Source organism: Cervus elaphus, chromosome 28, assembly GCF_910594005.1.
Source record: "Cervus elaphus chromosome 28, mCerEla1.1, whole genome shotgun sequence".
NCBI classification, from domain to species: domain Eukaryota; kingdom Metazoa; phylum Chordata; class Mammalia; order Artiodactyla; family Cervidae; genus Cervus; species Cervus elaphus.
Genome location: NC_057842.1, coordinates 41,234,009 through 41,256,695, shown reverse-complemented (window position 1 = coordinate 41,256,695; position 22,687 = coordinate 41,234,009). Strand labels below are relative to the sequence as shown.

Below are 22,687 nucleotides of genomic sequence, written 5' to 3'. Positions count from 1 at the left end.
GTTGTGTTTTTTTTTTGTAAGATATATAACTTGCCAGTCTTTCCTCCCAGTTTATGGCTTGCCTTTTCATTCTCTTAAAAGTGCCTTTCAAATAGTAATTCTTAATTTTACTGAAGTGAAGTTTTTTCTGTGGATTATGTTTTTGATGTTGTGTCTAAGAAATCTTTGCCTAACCCAAGGTCACAATGGTTTTCTCCAATGTTTTTTCCTAGAAGTTTTATACTTTTCAGTTTCAAATTTCATTTTTATGATTCATTTTGAGGTAAGTAAAAGTATGTTGTAGAGATCAAATTTCCTTCTTGTGTTTCTGAAGCTCTGTTATATTAGGTGTATATAGGTTTGTCATTGTTATATCTTGCTGATGTGTTGAGACTGATCATTAGAATCCCTCTTTATTTCTAGTAAAACTACTTGCCTTGAAGTCTGTTTTGTCTGGTATTAGTGCAGCCATTCCAGTCTTCTTAGGGTTATTAATTCATGGCATATCTTTTCCCATCTTTTTTATTCCTAAGTTGTTTGTGTATTTGTATTTAAAGTGCATCTCTTTAAACAGGATATAAGTGATTCTTGATTTTTTTTTTAAATCCAGTTAGATAGTCTTTGCCATTTGCTTGGAGTCTTTATTTTTCTTTAATATCATTACTGATATAGTCATATTTAGGTCTGACGTTTTGCTATTTGGTTTTATTTGTCTCATCTGCCTCTTGTTCTTCTTTCTCTTCTGCCTTCCTTTACATTAATCAGGTAGTTCTTAGTAATCAGTTTTAATTTCTCTATTTGCTTTCAAGCTGTATTTCTGATTTTTTAAAAGGTGCTATCTTTAGGGATTACAACATATATCTCAATGTATTTTAAGTTGATATGGAATTGCTTCAGATAAAATATAGGAATCTTGTGGTAGTGTAATTTCATTTACTTCCATCTTTAGTGATATTATCAGATATAATATATGTATCATATATGTATTATAGATGTATTATAATACATCTGTCCCAGGTGGCTCAGTGGTAAAGAATCTGCCTGCCAATGCAGAAGCCACGGGAGATGTGGGTTCAATCCCTGGGTCAGGATGATCCCCTGGAGGAGGAAATGGCAAGCCACAGTATTCTTGACTGGAAAATTCTGTGGATGGAGGAGCCTGGCGGGCTGCAGTCTGTGGGGTCACAGAGTCAGACACGACTGAAGCAGCTAAGCACTGCTGCACACACATGGTCACAATTTTTGCTTTAAATAGTCGTGTATCTCATAAAGAAATATGAGAAAGCAGTGCGTTGTGTGTGTTTGTATGTTCCGGTCCTTCCTTTGGACCTAAGTTGTCAACTGGTATCTTTTCCCTTCAGTCTGTGGAACTTTCTCTAAGATTTCTTGTAGTGGAAATCTCCTAGATGTCCATTCTAAGATCTCTGAGACTTTGTTCATTCTCCTTCAGTATTATTTTTCTCTTTTCTTGTATTAGGTAATCTTTGTCTTCAAAGTCCCAGATTTGTTCTTACGTATGAGCCTATCATAATGCATTTTTTCCAGCTATTGTACTTTTCACCCCTAAAATTTCTGTTTTCTTGTAGTTTACATTTCACTGTTAAGATTCCCTATCTCTTCACTCAGTAATTCTGTATTTTACTTTTAAATTATTATCCATTAATATCAATACTTCTCACATAATTATAACAGACATTTTATAGTTTTTGTTTTCTGAATTCAACATCTGAGTCCATTCAGTGTCAATTTATATTTATTACCTGTTTTTTTGCATGTCTGGTAATTTTAGGTTGAATACTTGAACATTGTAGATAATATTTGAAACAACTCTGATTCCATTGTGTTTGTCCGGGTATTATTGAGTTTTTATTCCTAGGAGGCAGTTACTTCGCCTGCACTCAAACTGCGAAGTCTGTCTATCTGTGGTATGCAGCAGCTGATATCTCTGTTCAGTTCGTACAGTTTCCAACTGTTGCTTTTTTTTTTTTTTCCCCTCCAGCTGTTGCTTTTCTTTAGTCTGGCCCCTTACTAGTCCACCCAGCATCTGCATAGTTTGTTGATCTTCAAGAAGGCCCACAAACTGGTAATTTCTATTTCTTCCAGATTCAGCTTCTCCAAGTGTAAAAGGGAAAAGAAGGTGTTAGTCACTCAGTCGTGTCCAACTCTTTGAGACGCCATGGACTGTAGCCCGCTGGGCTTCCCTATCCATGGGATTTTCCAGGCAAGAATACCGGAGTGGGTTTTCATTTCCTTCTCTAGGGAATCTTCCCAACCCAAGGACTGAACCTGGTCTCCCACATCACAGGCAAGTTCTTTTCGGTCTGAGCCACCAGGGAAGAAAACTCTCCTCCAACTTCTGTCTGTTTTAAAATATTTCCCAGTGTGTTTAAATAAGTTTTTTTCCCCAACACAGTTATTATCTGTAAGAGGACTTACTTGACCACTTCACTCTGCTGCGATTAACAGAAGTTGATAGCAAATAACTTCAAAACCACTCCTAAGTGAAATTTAGCTCCCAAGTAACCTTTTGATTGGCAATAAAAGGGTCAAATCAAGTACAGTTCACTCGTTTCTGAAGTTTTGTGTAGTTGCCAGACAATACCACGCTCCAAAAGTCATTGGAACTTTGTTAAATAGTATTTAGATGTTTATTTGAGGCTATTAGACCAATGTTCTATTGTAGAGCAAAGCTGTCATGAAAAAGGCCAAGATCAAGTGGAAATGGGGGTTGGAGCTCTCAAAACAGGCTGAAAGAGTATTTATCAGCCTTCAACTAACTACAGTAAGTCTTCCCTTTGGGTGTTTTCAATTGTAAACATTTTGTCCTTGTAGTCATTTACATCCATATAATTATAACATTTTTGTTTTACTTAATATGCAGTAAACTCTTTTTAAATATTAAACCTAACCACTTCTTTGGAGTGACTTGTATTTTCCTTTGGCCATGCTGAGAGATGAGGATTTGTTCTTAGTATGGAATAGTAAACAAGGAGAGTCTGGATGGGGAAACTGGAAAGCTGATTGTTACTTTTATATATATATATATAATATTAAGTTATATATTTAATAGTTATAATATATACTATAATATATATTATATTTAATATATACTATAATTATATACTGGAGAAGGCAATGGTACCCCACTCCAGTACTCTTGCTTGGAAAATCCCATGGACGGAGGAGCCTGGTAGGCTACAGTCCATGGGGTTGCGAAGAGTTGGATATAACTGAGTGACTTCACTTTCATTTTTCACTTTCCTGCATTGGAGAAGGAAATGGCAACCCACACTAGTGTTCTTGCCTGGAGAATCCCAAGGATGGGGGGAGCCTGTGGGCTGTTGCCTATGGGGTCGCACAGAGTCGGACACGACTGAAGTGACTTAGCAGCAGCAGCAGCATAATGATAAATTATATATATAGTTATATATATATATATATGTATGTTTATAATTTATTGTTTTTTAAAATTTGTATTTAATTTGTACTTTTATGGTTGCCTTACTATAACTGTTAACAGTTACACAGAATTTGAATTGAATTTGTATTTATGCTAACCACATTGATTGTTACTTTATAAAAAAGATTTTGCTACCTGGTCTCTTTTTTGGATGTTTCTCGCTGTTAAAATCAAACACACATATTCAAATAAGAGTATACAAACACATTCTAAAGTCTTTCTTTCTTTATTGTTTTATTTTTTTTTAAGGGAAAATGGACTTTATGTAATAGCTAACTTGAATCCTATAGAAATGCCAACAACCTCAAAATCAATTCATTACATACATAGGTATGCCACTCTACAACAACAGTAAATATATAAAAGTACAGTTCATTGAGAAATACTATTAATGCCAAAGAGGTCTAGTATGAAGTCATTAGCATTTTAAAATATCTGAATTTTATTACTAACATAATCTACATACATTTTAAAAACAGTATTGCAAATGAGAAGATACAGTAGTATGTAACAAGCTTTGCTGATTAGGGATTCTGTGCTGGTAAATTTTCAGATTTTTAATCCCTTCTTTATTATACATTTTTTGAAATCTATATCTCTTAAGACATTTAGCACATTCTATATGGTGTTCTGGTTGGACCTCTATTTCCATATGTATATTACTAGATGGAAATTATTGGAAGGTAGAAAAATATTTTAGTTGTTTTAATATTCTCAGGAGCCTATGATAGTGCCGAGAGTGTACATAATAGGCACTTTTACTTGGAATGTTGTTATTCCACATTTTAAATAGTATCTCTTCCACTGGAAAATATTTGCTCTTCAACAGTATTAGGAAGCCCTGTGTCGATGTTTGATCAAATTACATGGAGGGGTTAGGGCTAGTTTGTATTTTTTAAACAAAATTTACCATGCTGGATAGAGTGACTGTGTCTTTCAGTTTCTCAGCTTCTGTTATTAATAGTGATCACAGTCGGAAGGGTCAGAAGAGAACAACAGGCTCTTTTATTTTTATGGTGTATAGCATAATCTGTAAAACCTTGGATTCTTCGTTATGCCATGTTAAAATTTTACAAAAACAGTGTCAAGTAATAGATTCATTCAAGAATTCATATTTTTGGTCACGTAATCTATGACAGAGGCAGGAATATACAATGGAAAAAAGATGGTCTCTTCAGTACATGGTGCTGGGAAAACAGGACAGCTACATGTAAAAGAATGAAATTAAAACACTTCCTAATACCACACACAAAAATAAGCTCAAAATGGATTAAAGACCTAAATGTAAGCCTGGATACGATAGAACTCTTAGAGAAGAACATAGAACACTCTTTGACAGGATCTTTTTTGATCTACCTCCCAGAATAATGAAAATAAAAGTAAAAATAAACAAGTGGGATCTAATTAAACTTAAAAGCTTCTGCATAGCAAAGGAAACCATAAACAAAACACTAAGACAGCCCTCAGAATGGGAGAAAATATTTCAAACAAAGCGACTGACAAGGGATTCATCTCCAAAATATGCAAACAGCTCATGTAGCTGAATATATAAAAAAAAAAAAACAATTAAAAAATGGGCAGACTATCTATATAGACATTTCTCCAAAAAAGACATATGGATAGCCAGAAAGTACATGAAAAGATGCTCAACATCACTATTAGAGAAATGCAAATCAGAACTACAATGAGGTATCACCTCACACCAGTCAGAATGGCCATCATCAAAAATCTACAAACAGTAAATGCTAGAGAGCATGTAGAAAAGGGAACTCTCCTACACTGTTGGTGGGAAGGTAAATTGGTACACCCACTATGGAGAACAGTGTGTTATATGGGGGTTCCTTAAAAAGCTAAAAATAGAACTAACTTATGACCCAACAATCACACTCCTGGGCATATACCCAGAGAAAACCATAATTAGAAAAAGATACATGCACCACAGTATTCATTGCAGCACTATTTACAATAGCCAGGGCATGGAAGCACCGTAAATGCCCATCAACAGAGAAATGGTTAAAGAAGATATGGTACATATATACAATGCAATGTTACTCAGCCATAAAAAGAGTGAAATAATGTCATTTGCAGTGACATGGATTTGCCTAGAGATTATTATCCTGAGTGAAGTAAGTTATACACAGAGAGACAAATACCATATGATATCACTTATATGTGGAATATAAAAGAAGGGTATAAATGAACTTATTTATGAAGCAGAAATAGAGTCATGGATGTAGAAAACAAACTTACAATTACGAGGGGATGGGGGGATAAATCGGAAGATTGGGATTGGCATTTATACACTGCTGTATATAAATAGATAACTAATAAGAATCTGCATAGCCCAGAGACCTCTACTCAATATTCTCTGATGGCCTATATGGGAAAAGAATCTTAAAAAAAAAAAGTGAATATATGTATATGTATAACTGATTCACTTTGCTATATGTCCAAAACTAACACAACATTATAAATCAACTATACACCAATAAAAATTTTCTAAAAAGAGAATTTCTTGAGTTCCCTGCTAGTGCAGTGGTTAGGATTCCCCTGCTTCCATTGCAGGGGAACTAAGATCCCTCAAGCTGTGCAGTGTGGCCAAAAAAAAAAAAAAAAAAGATGTTGGGAATTTAGCTGAGGCATTAAGGTACAGAAGTGTGAAATTCAAGAGTGGGATAGTTCAAGGACCTTCTGAAAACAGAAGCCTCTATTTTCAGTTAGAGGCTCTGAAACCCAGAAGAAGGATATTTATGGGTCAAGGAAGAGCATTTTGTGAAGATTCTTTTATGAAATTATGCTGTGGCTTCCTTCCACCCACCCCTCATGGGAGAAGTTGGGGTACACACTCTCGCACTTGATAACCTAGTGAGAGGAGCTTTCGAGGGACCACTTAGAGGTTTAAAGAATTCTCTTCAGTTAGGGGATACAGAGGACTGAGGTCTGAATCCCGTGAGAAATCCAACAAGGAGAGAACTGCAGCTGGCCGACTGCTTCCACAGCAAGAGGGGGGCCGTGTGGAATTTGCCCACACTCCAGTGTTTGTCAGGGCAGAGGAAACATGAATATTTCCTGCAGAGCGACGGCAGGCTGAGTGAAGGAGAGAGGAGCTGTTTTGATCCCTGCCCAAATAAACTGTCTAGAAGGGCAACGAGGCTCCAACAGTGAGTCTTTTAAGTGCCAGCCAGAAAGCCAGGAGGAGAGTGAACTGTCCTTGTCTGTGGAGCCGTAGCCAGAAGGAACTCTGAGGTGAGACTAGCAGGAACCCATGGAAGTGCATCTGAGGGGAAGCGTCCGCTTCGGGCATCACCATTCGGGCCTTTTGGCAGGATCGGTTAAGTCAGAGTCTCCTTGCCTCGTCTCCGAGCAGCCCTCTGTCTCACGCCCGCCCACTTTGGAGAGAGCAATAGCTAGGGAGGGGAAGAAGGGCCAGGGAAAAGAGACCAAGCTGATCTTCCTCTCCTCCGGAGGAAAAGGAAAAAAGATTTGATTTCCTAGTGAAGGTTAGTTTGTAACCTAAAGCAACTGAGGCCTTTTTGTTACTCAGCCCTGGCTGCAAGGATCAGGTGGGCTTGCTGAAGTGCTCATGCAGTGAGTGGCAGGGGAACATTTTCTCCATGCGTGCATTTTAAGACGATAGTCGAGACAAAAGTAAAGTTGTATTTGATTATATCCTGCACTTAATGCTTGTTCAGTGGACATAAGATTCTGTAAAAATTTTCACATTTGCTGTTACGGTAGACCAATACCTAGATAACACATAAAGACTTGTTTTTCTTTTTGAAACATGCCTTGACTTCTTTGAACATTAGTGCAATATGAATGTTTGCTCTTGAATTTCTTAAGGTGATTTCCTGTTTAGTGTTGGCGTTTCACTTGTCAAGTACCTTCTTCCAAAAATAAAGGTTAGGATGCTGTTCTTCTAGTCTGACTAGACTGGTTTAGATTGTTTCAGCAACATGATAGATGACTAAATTTTTTTGGAATGAGATTAAATGGTTAAAAATCAGTAACATTTTTATATAACATGGACTGAAAAAGTCACACTTCTTGAGCGGGTGCATCCGGGGCTGTGGTTGTGCTAATATCTGGCCCATCACCTCTCTCCTGTCCACTTCTGAATCCCTCCCACCAACACCTAAGCTAAGCCTGCATTGTTTGTTCATTCTCTTCATTGTGTTTTGTCTCCTTTCTGGTAAGGAAAGAAAGGAAAGAAATTATGGCTGATAAAATATACATAATTAAAAAATAAAATGTAAGAAGGCAAAGAATTAAATGAAATTGTTAGTCTGGTGAAGCTCTATTTGGATACCATTATTAGCAAATAGTCATTTGCACAGGGTCTGTCTGGACTTAACTTCCTTTGCTAAGGAAATAGAGTGGTTTACCGGTAGACTGTCAGAGCTGGGTGGAATGCTGGAGATCACTTCATTTTATAAGACAAATTTGTTGTTGTTGTTAAACCTCTGCAATATTAAGCACTCTGCTAGATGTGGAGGTTTAGACACATTTTCTCTAATCTTTAATAATTCTGGAAAGATCTGTGTTCAATCCCCTCTCAAGGTAAGAAAACAGACTCAGAGGAAATGATTTGCCCGAGAATTTGTTGGATAGTTCCAGAGCTGGGGACCTGAAGGATTTGTTTGTTTTATAGCTCGTGTTCACTTAGGACTCACTAGTTCATTATACTTTTTAAGAATTTACAGACTCAGTGTCTTACAAGATCACTCATTTCTTTGGCACAAATTTATGATCATTTGTACTCAGTATGTCTCTCTTTTGCTTTCCTTTTGTTTTTGTCTTTACAGTATCAGAACAGGAAATTATGACCTGATTCTTAAATCTTTTCTATTGTGAATGATGACATACCTTCAAAAAAGAAGATAAATATGTGTATGGTTTTATGAATAATGTGAATATACAGTAACTACTATCTAGGTCAATAAATTGCCTGTGTGGATTTGATTCCTTTAACAAAAGCACAAAGCCCAGACTCTAGGCAGATGTTTGATTCTTAACTACTGTGTTCATATGATTATAACTCCTTTTCTTCAAGTTTCACCACTGTTGAGGTCGGTGGTCATCATTTCTTTGCAGTTTGATCACCTAGGCATGGGTTCCTAAATATATTTCAATTTTTTAAGACAGATTTCTTTCCACGGATTAGAAGTTGCTTAAAACCATAGTTATCAGGATAGAGATTAGGTCCCAGGAGAATGTTTGATTTGTTTAAGGATACAAACTTTTTTCAGAAGTTGCACTAAACACAAATAATTGCTTTGCTAATTATAATGAGTACTTGCCAACGCTTTGATCTATGATTCAGATTTGTCACTTATTCTAACTTCCCCCATTTGTCCCTCTGAGTAGTATCTTTCCTGCACTGGCACTTTTCTCACTATATCTTACATTCTGTGAGATAAGAACAACCAGAATTCCCCGTGTCATAATGTCGCCCATCTCCCCCTCTCTTGCAGCATGGGTTGGTTCTATCTCCATGGGGATGATTTTCTTCTGCTGCCCGATCGTCAGCGTCTTCACAGACATGTTTGGTTGTCGGAAAACAGCTGTCATGGGCGCTGCTGTTGGATTTGCTGGACTCTTATCAAGTTCGTTTGTAAGGTAAGGACTTGCTTTCTTCACGTTGCTTTTCAAAATCTGTGAGCTCTCTTCCAGATTTTCTTTCAGAAAGTTTGCTGTTTACAAGGAAAAAAAAGTCCTCCTTTTCAGTGCTTAAAACTTGAAGCCGTGTGACTTATGCACTGTCCACAGCTTGTAAATCAGAGCTTGTAAATTTGAATGCTTTTGCTTGCAGTGCCTCAAGAGTGAGATGCCAGTCAGGGTACATGTGTTCCCTGGAGCCAAGAAAAAATATTTCTCCTTTTGTTTTTTTCCATTCACAAAAAAATCCCGAAGAACTCAAATTCTAGCAGTGAAGTTGTCTAAAGCAATGGCCTTAATTTAAGATCAACTCATTCTGATTTCCAAAGCATACAAGAGATGATATTTTGAAATGGTTGTTCATATGCTTGATGTGAAATATTTTTATTAATGAGATCTAGACTTTGCTGTTTATTTCAACCTAGGTAGAGAATTCCTGCCTGGACTTTTTTTGGGGAATGGGGGAGGGGGAAAGAACAGTGCTGAAATTTAAAAAGATCATGACAAAATGAAGTGATCAAATGCAGCTTAAAATAAAAATTCCTATCAATACATTGTTCCGTGTGTCTATTAGAAGCACTGCAGAGGAGCTAACTTCAGAGAGCTGATGGGCACAGTTACCGTGGAAGCACCTCTCCCTCCAGCTCCTATTTAACCTGTAAATCCTCTTTCATTGTCAGGCTAATCCCCAGATAGAGAAACACTGGTTAAATGGGTAGCTCTGGCTAACAGGCAGCACTTAACAGGAAAACCCTTAGCTGATTCCCATCCTCTGTCTACTTTTGTGGTTTATCTTCATTTGCTGTCCCTTTCTCTTCCCTAGCTATCTTCAAGCTCTAGTTGAAAAGCATTATTGTAGTTACTAGGGAAAAAAAAAATCAAACTTATATTGCTTGCCCTGTTTCTTTTTTTTCTTTTTTTTTTTTAATTTTAAAAAAAAGGGCTTTTTTTTTTTTTTGCAGTGTTGCATTGGTTTCTGCTACACAACAATGCAGAACAGCCATGATTATACTTAGATCCCCTTCCTCTCTAGCCTCCCTACCCCCACCCCCATCCCATCCCTCCAGGTCATCACAGAGCGCAAGACTGGGCTCCCTGTAGCACGCAGCAACTTCTCACCAGCTGTCCATACACCTAACCGTTTATGTACGCTGATGCTCCTTTCTCCATCCATCCCACTTTCTCCCTCCCCCACTGTGTCCACAAGTCCATTCTCTACATTTGTGTCTCCATTCCTTCCCTGAAAATAGGTTCATCGATATCATTTTTCTAGATTCCATATATATGGCTAATATACTTTATTTGTTTTTCTCTTTCTGACTTCCTTCACTCTATTACTCTAGGCTCATCTACCTCACTAGAACTGACTTGAATTTGTTCTTTTTATGGCCGAGTAATATTCCGCTGTGTATATATACCACATCTTCCTTATTCATTCATCTGTCAGTGGACATCTCGGTTGTTCCCATGTCCTGGCTATCGTAAACAGTGCTGCTGTGAACATTGGGGTCCACATGTCGTTTTTGATTACGATTTTCTTAGGGTATATGCCCAGTAGTGGAGTTGCTGGGTCATATGGTAGATTTATTCCTAGTTTTTTCATATTATTCTCGCTAATGGCTGTGTAAGTTCACATTCCCACCAACAGTATAGGAGGGTTCCCTTTTCTCCACATCCTCTCCAGCATTTATTGTTGGTAGATTTTCTGATGCTGGCCATCCTGACTGCTGGGAGGAGATACCTCATAGTAGTTTTAATTTGCATTCCTCTGTTAATTAATGATCTTGAGCATCTTTTCATGTGTTCATTGGCCATTGCCCTGTTTACTTATTTATTTTTTGTTTCTTTAATCTTTATTTTGGCCACATCACACAGCATGAGGAAGCTTAGCTTCCCAACCAGGGATTGAACCCAGGCCCCTCTGTGAAAACTCGGAGTCCTTAGTCACTGGACCACCAGGGAAGCCCCACCCTGTTTATTTTTAAATATTCAGGATCAACAAAATCCTTGGTTTTACCCTCCCTCTCCCCACACATAGCCCTTCCTCGGCTCTAAAGTGAGCCTCTTTCTTTCACCTTAGACATTTTATTTGGATTCTACACAATTGTTTTTACTTCTCATTCGAAAATAAATATTCCACCTTTAAAGTTGTCTTTGTTCTTGTCTTCTAAAGTTGTTTTTTAAAGAAATAAAAAACCAGTTTTGTTTGTACTTAGGTAATTCTGTGAGATCATTTACTTTTAGTTCCTTTATCTCTAATACAGTATTGTGTTCTCGCTGCCTCATCAAATCCCTGCATGGTCCAGAAGCCTCCAGGTACCCATTGTCAGTCAGTGACCTTAGTGTTTGCTGAAGTATTAACACTCAGGCTTTGGTAGAGAGAGATACTAAGAAAGAAAAAAACTCACGTAACTTGTTACCTCGTTTGGTAGACAAAATTCATATACACACACCTACTTACAGCAAGCAATGTTGCTCAAACTTTTTTGACCACTGAGAAATAAAAATTATAAAATGTACTTTACATGGTGACCTAGTTCTTTTTCTCTCTGTTTGTCCCCCATCCCCACCTCTGCCTAAAACAAACTGTCTTGAAGGGATCTTTACCTTACTACATATAATGCTCTCATATCTTCTGTTCAGTTTCATTATTTAACCCACTGATCAGAAGCTGCTGAACTTTCAGAGCAGACAGAGGAACAAGGGGAGATGTGGGATAATTTCCAAGTGTTGAACAGTGGACTGACCTTCTTTTCCTCTAGTTCAAATTCTGCCTTCTGAAGAAAGCCTTCTCTAGCGATTCCAGGTTGCTGCATCAGTGTCTCTTCTTTGAGTACTTTTCCCACGCATACTTGATATCTTACTGATTTACACTGCACTTACTCAGTTGTCAAACTTCAACAATTTGAACCATCTGTTACTAAAGTGAAAATTAGAAGTGAAGAAGGTTCCAGCAGCAGTGAAAATGCCATCACCAAGCTGATGTATTTTACTCTGTAGGAGAGATACAAAGCTAATCTTACCCAGCACTCCGTATTTAAATGGTGTGCAAAAGAATGTCTTGATTTATGTCCTTGGCTCTCTGGTTTTCCAACTGACAGCTTTATAATAATGTAGTGTAACTATGGATATTGTCATTGTTTATGGAAATACTGTGCTGTCAATACTATTTTTTTTTGAATTGAATTTTTTATTATAAAAAATGCCATATTTTATAGATCACCATTTATGAGAATCCTACCAAAGCACTCCAACAAACTGGCCTTGAAGAGAAATAGCACAATGACAGAAAACTCAAGATACTGTACCTTTGAGGAGCCTGCAGCCAGGCTGACTGAAAATCAACACACAACTCCCACCACACCACACACAAGTATGAATAGGTTATATAAGTAAGCCAAGATTTAGAAAACAGTGTGGAAGAGGGGGAACACACCCACACATGTATCTGTGTGCATGTTTTCCTTAAAAACATGTAACAGGGTTTCCTTCATTTTACTCAACTCAAAGAAATTCTTGATCTAAAATTATTCCATGTCTAACATTATACAAAAGAAATATCATAAAGCAAAAGTTTACATTTTCTAACATATACTTTGAAGAAGGCAGAGAAAAATGTATTTAGGTTTTTCCTTTAAAATTGTTAAATAAAAGTAAATTGACACCTTAAGAAATTTGTTGCAGTTATCTGGAAAAATACTTATGTGAAAAAACTGATGCAGAATGAGTGAAATATTATTTATGTTTTGTTTTACATTCTTGTTATTTCAGGTAGGTGTCTTGTTTCACTGAGCAGACTAGAAGAAATAGGGCATAACCACACTTAAAATATTTTTTTCACCAAGTATCTGGAACATAGTAGCTATTAAATATGTTTATTGAATAAGAGTGGGGTTTTGGTAAAGAGTGATCAGAGTTAGGTAAGATTAATTTGGGAGAATTAGGGACTGGCTCTTGAGCCTGATTTGAAAATGGTTTTTACGTAGATTAATGGACGGGGAAAGGGCATCTCAGAGTGAGAGGACTGCCAGCCTGCCTTAATTTTATCAGATTCTAGAGTTCCTTGTAATTACCTCAGCATATTGCTAGGCTACAATTATTGTTCAAAATTTAATTATTAACCAACTTTATCTATGTTAGTTTCTAATAAAGAGCTTGCCTTTACTACTGATACACAGCCTTCTGAATTTTCAAAAGAAAAAAAACTTCAGCATTCTTTTACTCCTCAATTGTTTCAAAGAATGTAATGCTGTGTTCCTTTACTTTCTTTTTAAAAAAATTTCCTCCACTCTGCAGCCTCCTCTTGCTTCAGCCTTCTCTTTTCTTTTGTTCATTTTCTTTTTTCTTTTTTTTTGTTGCACTGTGCAGCTTGTGGGATTGTAGTTCCCTGACCGGGGATTGAACCCAGGCCCTTGGCAGTGAGAGTGCTGAGTCCTAACCAGTGGACTGCCAGGGAATTCCCTCTGTTCCTTTACTTTCATCGAAAGTGTGTAATTAAGTTATTTGGTTAAATACAGAATTCTTAACCTTTGATTATTTTTGTTGAGACTTGCCTGGCCCTAAAGCTTACAGACTGGGATCGGTAGTGAATGCACTTCATTTGGTAGTCCTGCAATCAGAATATGATTTCTCATTATCTTGCCCAACACTGAGAACAGTGCAGCACAGGGCGAAGGTTGGTCTGCAGCCCTCAGGCCAGCAAAACGCACAGACGCACAACTGCTTGTCCGTGCAAACGTTCCTCGCATAAGCCTGGGGAGAAAATATCAAACATACATCCGGAAGACCCAGAGGGATCAGGTAGAGAGGGAGGTGGGAGGGGGGATCGGGATGGGGAATACATGTAAATCCATGGCTGATTCATGTCAATGTATGACAAAACCCACTACAATATTGTAAAGTAATTAGCCTCCAACTAATAAATGAAAAAAAAAGTCAAACACAGCCTTCTCTTTGAGTAGATTGCTGATTAATAAGTCCCTGGGAAAATTCCATTAAGGAAAAGAGTTTTCATAGTTAAATTCTACTTTTTAAAAGCTTTTATTGAGACTAGTTTTTTTTTCTTTTTTTGGTAGTTTAATCATTGTCAGTATCACTGAGGCCCTTCCTGGCACCACTCTTTATTTCTGAGTTGGAGAGCATCACAGTTTTTACCCAGTGCTGCATGGTTCTCCTGAAAGTCGACAGAAAGAGGAGGGGGGATCAAATCACTGAGGACCTGATTGATCATTTTTCACATATTAAGTCATTTTTTTCTTATCTGTTCAGATGAAATTAAAATATTGTAGTGTTGTATTCTTATTATGATTTTAACCTCTTTTTGGTTAATTTTTATTTGTAGAAAATATGTTGATTAACTGAAACCCACCTTGACCATAAGGCTTTATTCTTCCAAGCACATGATAAAAATAATGAAAGCCGCTCTGCATCTTTTTCATCCTCGCACAGCTCCATTGAGCCTCTGTACCTGACCTACGGAATCATATTTGCCTGTGGCTGTTCCTTCGCCTACCAGCCTTCCTTGGTCATTTTGGGACACTATTTCAAGAAGCGCCTTGGACTGGTGAACGGCATCGTCACCGCTGGCAGCAGCATCTTCACAATCTTGCTGCCTTTCCTTTTGCGGGTTCTGATCGACAGCGTGGGCCTCTTCCACACCCTCAGGGTCCTGTGCATCTTCATATTTGTTCTCTTTCTGGCTGGCTTCACTTACCGACCTCTTGCTTCCAGTGCCAAAGATAAAGATGATACAGCCAAAGGAGGCCACAGACTCTCCCTCTTTTCCAGGAGAAAGTTCAATCCTCCAAAAAAAATGTTCAATTTTGCCATCTTCAAGGTGACAGCATACGCAGTGTGGGCCGTTGGAATACCTCTTGCACTTTTCGGCTACTTTGTACCTTATGTTCACTTGGTGAGTACACCTCTCTGGCTTTGCTGGTAACAGATATTATTATTTCATACAGAACAGCTTCTCAGAAGAGCAAGAGAGCTCAGATTGATGTTGGCCTTAAATGTTATCCTGGTTGTAGTTCAGGGACTCTTGAAAGTCAAGGTCTCCTAAGACAAGGTCAGCACAGTCATCCAGTCATTAAATAGAGAATATGTTTCATGGTATGCTTTGGTATTTAAAAGATCGCCAAACCTACACAAACAAAACCAACTTTGTTTTTTTTTAAAAGAACACTAAAATGTTGGAACAAATGTCATATATACAAAAAGGTTGACAGGTCACTTTTAGTTTAAGTGGCTTATTAATCATACTCAGGGACAAAGATGGTGCAATGATTTTGGCAACACCAATAAATTATTTTTCAACAAAAGGGTGCAAAAATTAGGTAAATAGTAAAAGCCAGTGGCTTTGACACAAAGAAGCACTTTGTCTACTTGTGAGATACTTCTGAGAAAATGGGAATTCCATTTGGAGGATTATTTGAGAAATGTTAGCAAGTTCCAAATAACAAGAGAGAGCAAGGATTTCATAGGAAATTAGGATTTCAAGTGCTCGGGCACTTTATGTTGCTTATTTATATTGCAAAGGCAAATTTCAACCTCTTATAATAAGACTAAGCAGTGTCTAAAGTATTTGCCCCTGGCAAAATTTGCTCACAAGTGATTACTATTATGTTTCTTCCTTTATACTTATTGTTATGACTGAAAATGTATTTATAGTTCAACATAGTTGATAAATGATAAACAAAAATGGTACTAGGATAAGTTTTTCTTTTATGTGTATACTGTGTTTGTGATTTGGAGTTTTTCTAGCTTTCAGTCTACTTTTGGACGCTTGTGCAATTTTTCTCTAGTTAAAATTCTGGCGCAATTTGGCAGTGTAGTTCAGAGAATTACTGGGGTCAAGAGGTCAGCTAGTAAATGACATGATCAATCCTTTGTGGATCTAAGATCATTTGAATTCTTAATTCTCCTATTCTCTTTTTGCCAGAGGTTTTAAGGAGGCAGCTGGGATGATCAGTGGGGAGACATGGAGAGAACTAGTTTTTAGGACCATGAGGCATTTTGCAGAGACCGAGTTCCTAAGTAAAATGACCTGGTATGTGACACCTATCACATATGAAGTCTGTGGCTACATCTTGATCTGAGAGTCCATTTTCACTCTTTTAGGAAGACATAGTTAAACCATCTGAAAATAATTTAGAATATATACATATATATACATAGATCCATTGTGGGAAGATCAACCTTACCAGTTACTTCTTCTATAGCTTCCATAGATAAGAAAACATTTGTTGTGTCCTTTTCAGAGATGAGTAGATTTTTAAAAAATAATTGTGTTTGTTACTATAATGTGAAAACACTTAGCGAAATCAGTATCTCAACTTTGCTGCTGCTGCTAAGTTGCTAGTACCTGACATTTACCAAAGGACAAGTGGTAGCTGATTTTCTAGTTATTTCTGGTAATTTCTAGTAATGTAATTTGTAAATTAACTTACATATATTATTTCATTTGACCTTCACAGTAAACTTGTGAGGTAGGCAGAATAACTATATTAGCTCATGATTTACAGGCTGGAAAACAGATCCATCATTAATAAAGATTTTGAGCAGCTTCCCCAGAATCATGGCAGAGCAGGGGCTGGTTCCCTCCTGCTGTGTCCTGAAGAACACGCCTGGCATGGTCTTCCTCTGGGGCATACCAGCTCCCATCCCCAGATACACCACTGAATACGTCCATTGTATTGAAGGGGGAGTGAGTGTTCCCTAAGAAATTTCATAAATATGTTATTGGTCTTTTTCTTAAAGTAAATGAAATTTCATAATGAGTGATGAGTTAGACAGTGTTATAGTTACTGCTGTCATCAGGAGGCTGTAAATCAGATTGTACACAGAACAACAAGGTCTCTGTTAACTCAGATAACAAACCAGGCCTTATCCTGTTCTCCCTCCTTCCAGGCATGTTTTCTTAACAAAATGTGATATTTTTTCATTTGGGATTTTTCTCCCTTTCAAACTCTTATGGCACTAAAGGCGTGGTGAAGAGGAAACACCAGTTAAATGCCAGGCAGGTGGCTTTAAATCTCATGTTTGATGAGCACACTGAATTTGTCACTGTGTTGTAGTTTAAGGTTTGGATTAGGGATGTTCGATACTCAATCCAGACTTCATGCAGTGGGACACCACCTCCCTCCTTAGAAGGGGGGAAAAGGTGTCTGAAATCTTTCCAAGGACTGGTAAGATGGTATTCAATTCACTTTGAATGTTGAAGGGAAAATGCCTGTAAGGCATGAGAACCTGTGCTGAAGGAGCATAAAATCTACTCTGAGTGGTAATATCGACAATTACAGTTTATAAAGGAGTTTTACATACATTACCTTATATCATCTTCACCACAGTGCAGTATCTGTAGTGTATCATGCTTATTTCATGAATGAGGCACTGACAGGTGTAAAAACTCGTCCAGGGTCACAGGACACAGTGACTGGTAATTATTAGTGTAATACTTTCATGCAAGAGGCAGTATTGCATAGTGAGTAAAGCAGATGCTGGTTTTGTCCCTTTATACTTGTGTAACCTTAGGTAACAGACTCTAACCATCAGTTTCAACATCTATAAAATAGGGATAAATCCAATTTTGCAGAATTGTTGTAAGGATGACAAAAAAAAAGTATGTAAAGCATCTCTCCAGTTCTGGTATAAAAATGAGAGTTGTTCAAATTTAAGATGATGTGATGGTGAATTGTCTGGTTTTAGTGGATGAGTCAAAGGAGAAAGATGGTATCTTTTTGGGAAAGTGGTTAGTAAAAGCTTCATAGGATTGGAATTGGTCCTTAATCATGAGCTTTGCTGTTAAAACTGCATCTTTAATTAGGGAACTAATTTCTCTATCTAGGTCTCCTTTGAAGGATTCAGAAATACAGTGAAGTGCTTTCATGGTTATGTTAAAAATTCCAAGGTTACTTGCCTATTAGACTATGTGTGATGATTTGAGAGAAAATATGTATGCTTTGTGGCATTCTTACTCTCAGAGCAAGGTTGAACGTTTTCTTTTAGTAGTTGACTTTTAAAAATGAAGAATCCTATTGCTTCCAAGAAGGGGTCAAATGATCTCCTTTAAGCCTTCCAGTTGTAATCTCTATTGTGAGGTTATGAATCTTTTTTCTTCTAGTTTTATTGAGATATGATTGTCGTGCAGCATGTTATAAGTTTAAGGTATACAGCATAATCATTTGAATCGTATACATCATGAAATGAATATCATAACAAGTTTAGTAAACATCCCATATCTCACAGATAGAAAATTAAAGAAATAGAGTAAGGGTACAAATCTTACAGATTAATTTTGATGAGACATAACTTTCCAAATAACCATTCCTGTTAGCAGCTCCGTTAGTTTTTCTGAATTGCCCTTTTTTTCCTGAGAGCTGTTTTGTTTTCTAGGTTAAGGTTTTTTGTTTTTTTTTTTTAACTTTTTATTTTATATTGGAGTATAGTTGATTATCAGTGTTGTGTTGGTTTTTTAGGTGTACAGCCAAGTGGTTCAGTTATACATGTATCTATTCTTTTTCAAATTCTTTTCCCATTTAGATTGTTACACAATATTGAGCAGAGTTCCCTGTGTCCTTGTTGGTTATCCATTTTGTCTTATTTTTTTAAAACTTTTTATTTTGTCTTGGAGCATAACCGATTAACAATGTTACAGTAGTTTCAGGTGGAGAGCAAAGGGACTCAGCCATACATATACATGTATCCATTCTCCCCCAGACTCCTTTCCCATCCAGCCTGCACATAACACTGAGCAGAATTCCATGTTGCTATTTAGTAGGTCCTTGTTGGTTATCCATTTTAATTGTAGCAGTGTGTACTTGTCCATCCGCAGCTCCCTGACTACCCCTTGCCCACTGTGTTTCCTGTGTTTCCTCTCTGGTAACTGTAAGTTCATTCTTTAAGTCTGTGAGTCTGCTTTTGTTTTGTAAATAAGTTTATTTGTGTGATTTTTTTTTTTAGATTCGGTGACATCATATTTGTCTTTCTCTGTCTGACTCACTTCACTCATTATGACACTCTAGGTCCATCCGTGTTGCTGCCAATGGCATTATTTCATTATTTTTACTGACTGAGTAATATTCCATTGTATGTATGTCCCACGTCTCCTTTATTCATTCCTCTGTCGATGGACTTTTGGGTTGCTTCCGTGTCCTGGCTATTGTAAACAGTGCTGCTGAGGACACTGGTGTGCATATATCCTTTCGGAGGATGTTTTTCTCAGGTTACATGCCCAGGAGTGGGATTGCTGGATCATATGGTAGTTCTATTTTAGTTTCTTAAGGAGCCTCTGTACTGTTCTCCATAATGGCTGTACCAATTTATGTTCCCGCAAACAGTGCCAGAGGGTTCCCTTTTCCACACACCTTCTCCAGCATTTATTGTTTGTAGTTTTTGATAATGGCCTTTCTGATTGATGTGACGTGACGCGTCATTGTAGTCTTGGTTTGCATTTCTCTAATAATTAGTGATGTTCAGCATTGTTCGTGTGCCTCTTGGCCATTTGTATATTAAATATTTCTTTGGAGAAATGTCTGTTTGGATCTTCTGCCCATTTTTAGATTGGGTTATTTGTTTTTTTTTTTTTTAATTTGAGCTGCATGAACTATTTGTATGTTTTGGAGATTAGTCCCTTGTAGGTCACTTGGATTAAGTTTTTATGGCTTCTTCTTCAGTTTTTCTTCACTACCTTTCAGAAACATAACATGCTTTTAGTTTTCCTCCTACTTTTCCATTAATCCTCTTATTAATAGTTCCTTCTGGTTCCTTCTTTTTCACCCTGACTCTGAATATCAAGGGACTTGCCTCTTGATCTTTTCCTATATTAATTCCAAATGATGATTTCATCTAATTTCCTGAGTTCAGATATCATGTATATGCCAGTGACTCAAAATTTGTATTAATTTAGTCCAAGCCCCTTTACTAAATTCTTCACCAAACTTTTATAGCCAACTGCTTACTTAATATCTCCACTTGGAGGATTGCTAGATGTTTCACATTTAACATGTCCAGCGCTGAAGGTTATCCCATGTCCTCCAAACCTGTCTTGCCCTTAGCCTTCCTTATCTCAGGAGATGGCAATTCCATCAGGCCCCAAACCTTGGAGGCAACCTTGGCGCCTCTTTCTTTTACACCATACTCCTGATCCAGGCCAGAAATCTCAGTGGTTCTCCTTTCAAGATATATTTAGCATCTGTCCACTTCTTAACATCATCATTACTATACCTCTGACTGGGCCAGCAACATCCCTAGCCTGGATCACTGTAACAGACTCCTATCTGGTCTTTCCACTTCGTTCCTTGCCCTGCTGCAGTCTGTATGCAGAAACCACAGGTGTTCTTTCAACACAAGTCTCTCAAAATCTTTTAGTGACTCCCCACTGCTCTGAGAGTAAAAACTAATGTCCTCTGGTGGCTCTCAATGTAGGGTAAGGAAATTAGAGAAAGCGAGGTTCAGAGAAAGGACGAGACTGGCACTTTACAAGAACAGATCCCCTTTAACGAGGCCAGAAGGGGCAGCAGTCAGATTAGTGAGCTGCTGACTAACCAGGGACGGGGGAGCCTGGTGGGCTGCTGTCATGGGGTCGCACAGAGTTGGACACGACTGAAGTGACTTAGCAGCAGCACTAACCCAAGAAAAGAGTAAGTACATACAGGCACATATGTGGAAATCTACTGTCTTAAGGGGCCCCAGTTCTTCTCCAAGGTTGTTCGGATTAGTTATCTCTTAAACGGCTGGGGCAAGGAATTTTGGAGATCTGCCAGAGGTTGGGACCGGCTGGGAGCTGGGCGTAATCAATCCGAATGTCCATTTTTTTTCTTCAGGTGAGAGAGTTCTTTGTTTTGTATAGAATGGTGGGGAGGACCCAGAAGGGAGTTTTAACTCCAGGCTATTTTGAGCGCCTAGCTTTCCTTCCCTCAGAGTCCTCCAGGTTGACATTTTATGAGGCTTGCCCTGACCACTTGGTTAAAACTCCCTTCATCCATTTCCCCTCCACACACTCCCAAACTCTCTCACACTGCTATTTCTTTGTTGTACCTTCTAATGTGTTAAGTAACTTAATTGTGATGGTGATTGTTTGTTCTCTGTGTGTATACCTCTGCTAGAATGTAAATGTTGAGGCCAGCCAAGGGTCCTTCTCTGTCTTGTTCAGTGAGCACCTAGCACAGTGCCTGACATAGCAGTGGGTGCTCAAATATTTGTTGAATGACTAAATATCTTACGGATTCATCAGAAGTGACACTGTATAAGCACTGTTCATCTTCTCTTCATTTTGATCTTTAAAATTCTCTACTATGATACTAAAGTGATGTTTCACATGTTATACCTATAGGACATGATGGTATTCATATCCACTCCACAGTTAATCAGTAAGCTCAAGCTCAGCAGACCTCAGACTTAAGTACCACTAATGCCATCTGTTGATGGAGAAAAGAGTTGATGCGTTTTGCTTTTGACCTATAGCTATATATACATGTTGAAATTGAAAATTTATAAATGGAAGAAATTTGTGTGTCTCTGTCACTGTTGTAAGTGTGTGGAAGGATGGAATGGCCATCCCCATTAACAAGGAAAGCTAGACAGTTGCTCTCCTGCATAGCAGCTGAAAATCTTGCAGAGCCTTGGGTGCTGTGAGTGAGAACAGGATGGGGATACAGGCCCAGAGCACTGACCACAGGGCCACATCAGTCAGATGCCTGATAAATGCCTGCAAATGACAACAGTGATGCAGCTCTTCTCAGTGGCATAGAATGTCCCATCCTCAGTACGAGAATGATGACTTAGTTTTTATTGCTTTTACATCTCTCCACCACTACTCGCCTTGAAAAGCAGTACTTGTGTTCTTTGACTCCAGAACATACGGCAGTGAACTGTTAGGTTTTAAGCTTTGACCCATATCGTTCTGTATCAGAGAGATGACTGACTCATGTGTTGAAATTTGTGTTTATTAGCTCATTTTTAAAAAACTCCATAAGATCTGTCAGTTTTGTGGCAGATAGTAATTGTCCTCAAAAGAAACTCTGATCTGGTACGAATATCCCACTCATCTGAGACTATGATTAAAGGCACCATTATTTGCCTGCTGACAGGGCAATTCAGTGGACACCAAGTCCAATTGTAATTGGGAACAAACAAGTTGTGTTTTTAAATTAGAAATGAAATCTGTAGGCAAACAAGCCAATCAATGGGGCATGTAAAACCTCAGGAGATATTCTATGGCTTTGATTAATGCCAGGTGCTCCGTGGCTCAGTACTGGAATGCACCTGTTAGGTTCCAGGCCTAATTCACCTAATTCACCGGCCAGGTTACCACTGGCCACGTTGTGGTCACAGCAGGAATATCGCCCCAAGGTAAAGCTCAGGGTGCTGAGCCGTGTAAATAGGATCAGCAGACATGCTCTTGTCTCTCTGTGGCTTCCTCAAACGGAGAGTCAGGTGGCATTTGCAAGAATCTGTCACATGCCAAGCATCTCCACAAAATCTCACATAACCATCACAAGGGTGAGGGTAATAAATGTCAGAAATAATTATATACTTGGAGCCAAGGAAGCGACTTTGCTAAATAAGTTATGCTTGGTCAGGGTCATGCAC

The 22,687-nt window shown here is 38.1% G+C and overlaps 1 protein-coding gene across 2 annotated transcripts in view; it reads left to right on the top strand.

The window, feature by feature from the left end:
* SLC16A10 (solute carrier family 16 member 10) overlaps window positions 1-22,687 on the top strand; it is a 113,476-nt gene that overhangs the window by 61,069 nt on the left and 29,720 nt on the right. For both annotated transcript variants that reach the window (XM_043890418.1, XM_043890417.1), the window contains exons 2-3: window positions 8,914-9,058; window positions 14,546-15,008. In XM_043890418.1, the coding sequence (XP_043746353.1) occupies window positions 8,914-9,058; window positions 14,546-15,008 (608 nt within the window). The remainder of the gene's footprint in view (window positions 1-8,913; window positions 9,059-14,545; window positions 15,009-22,687) is intronic.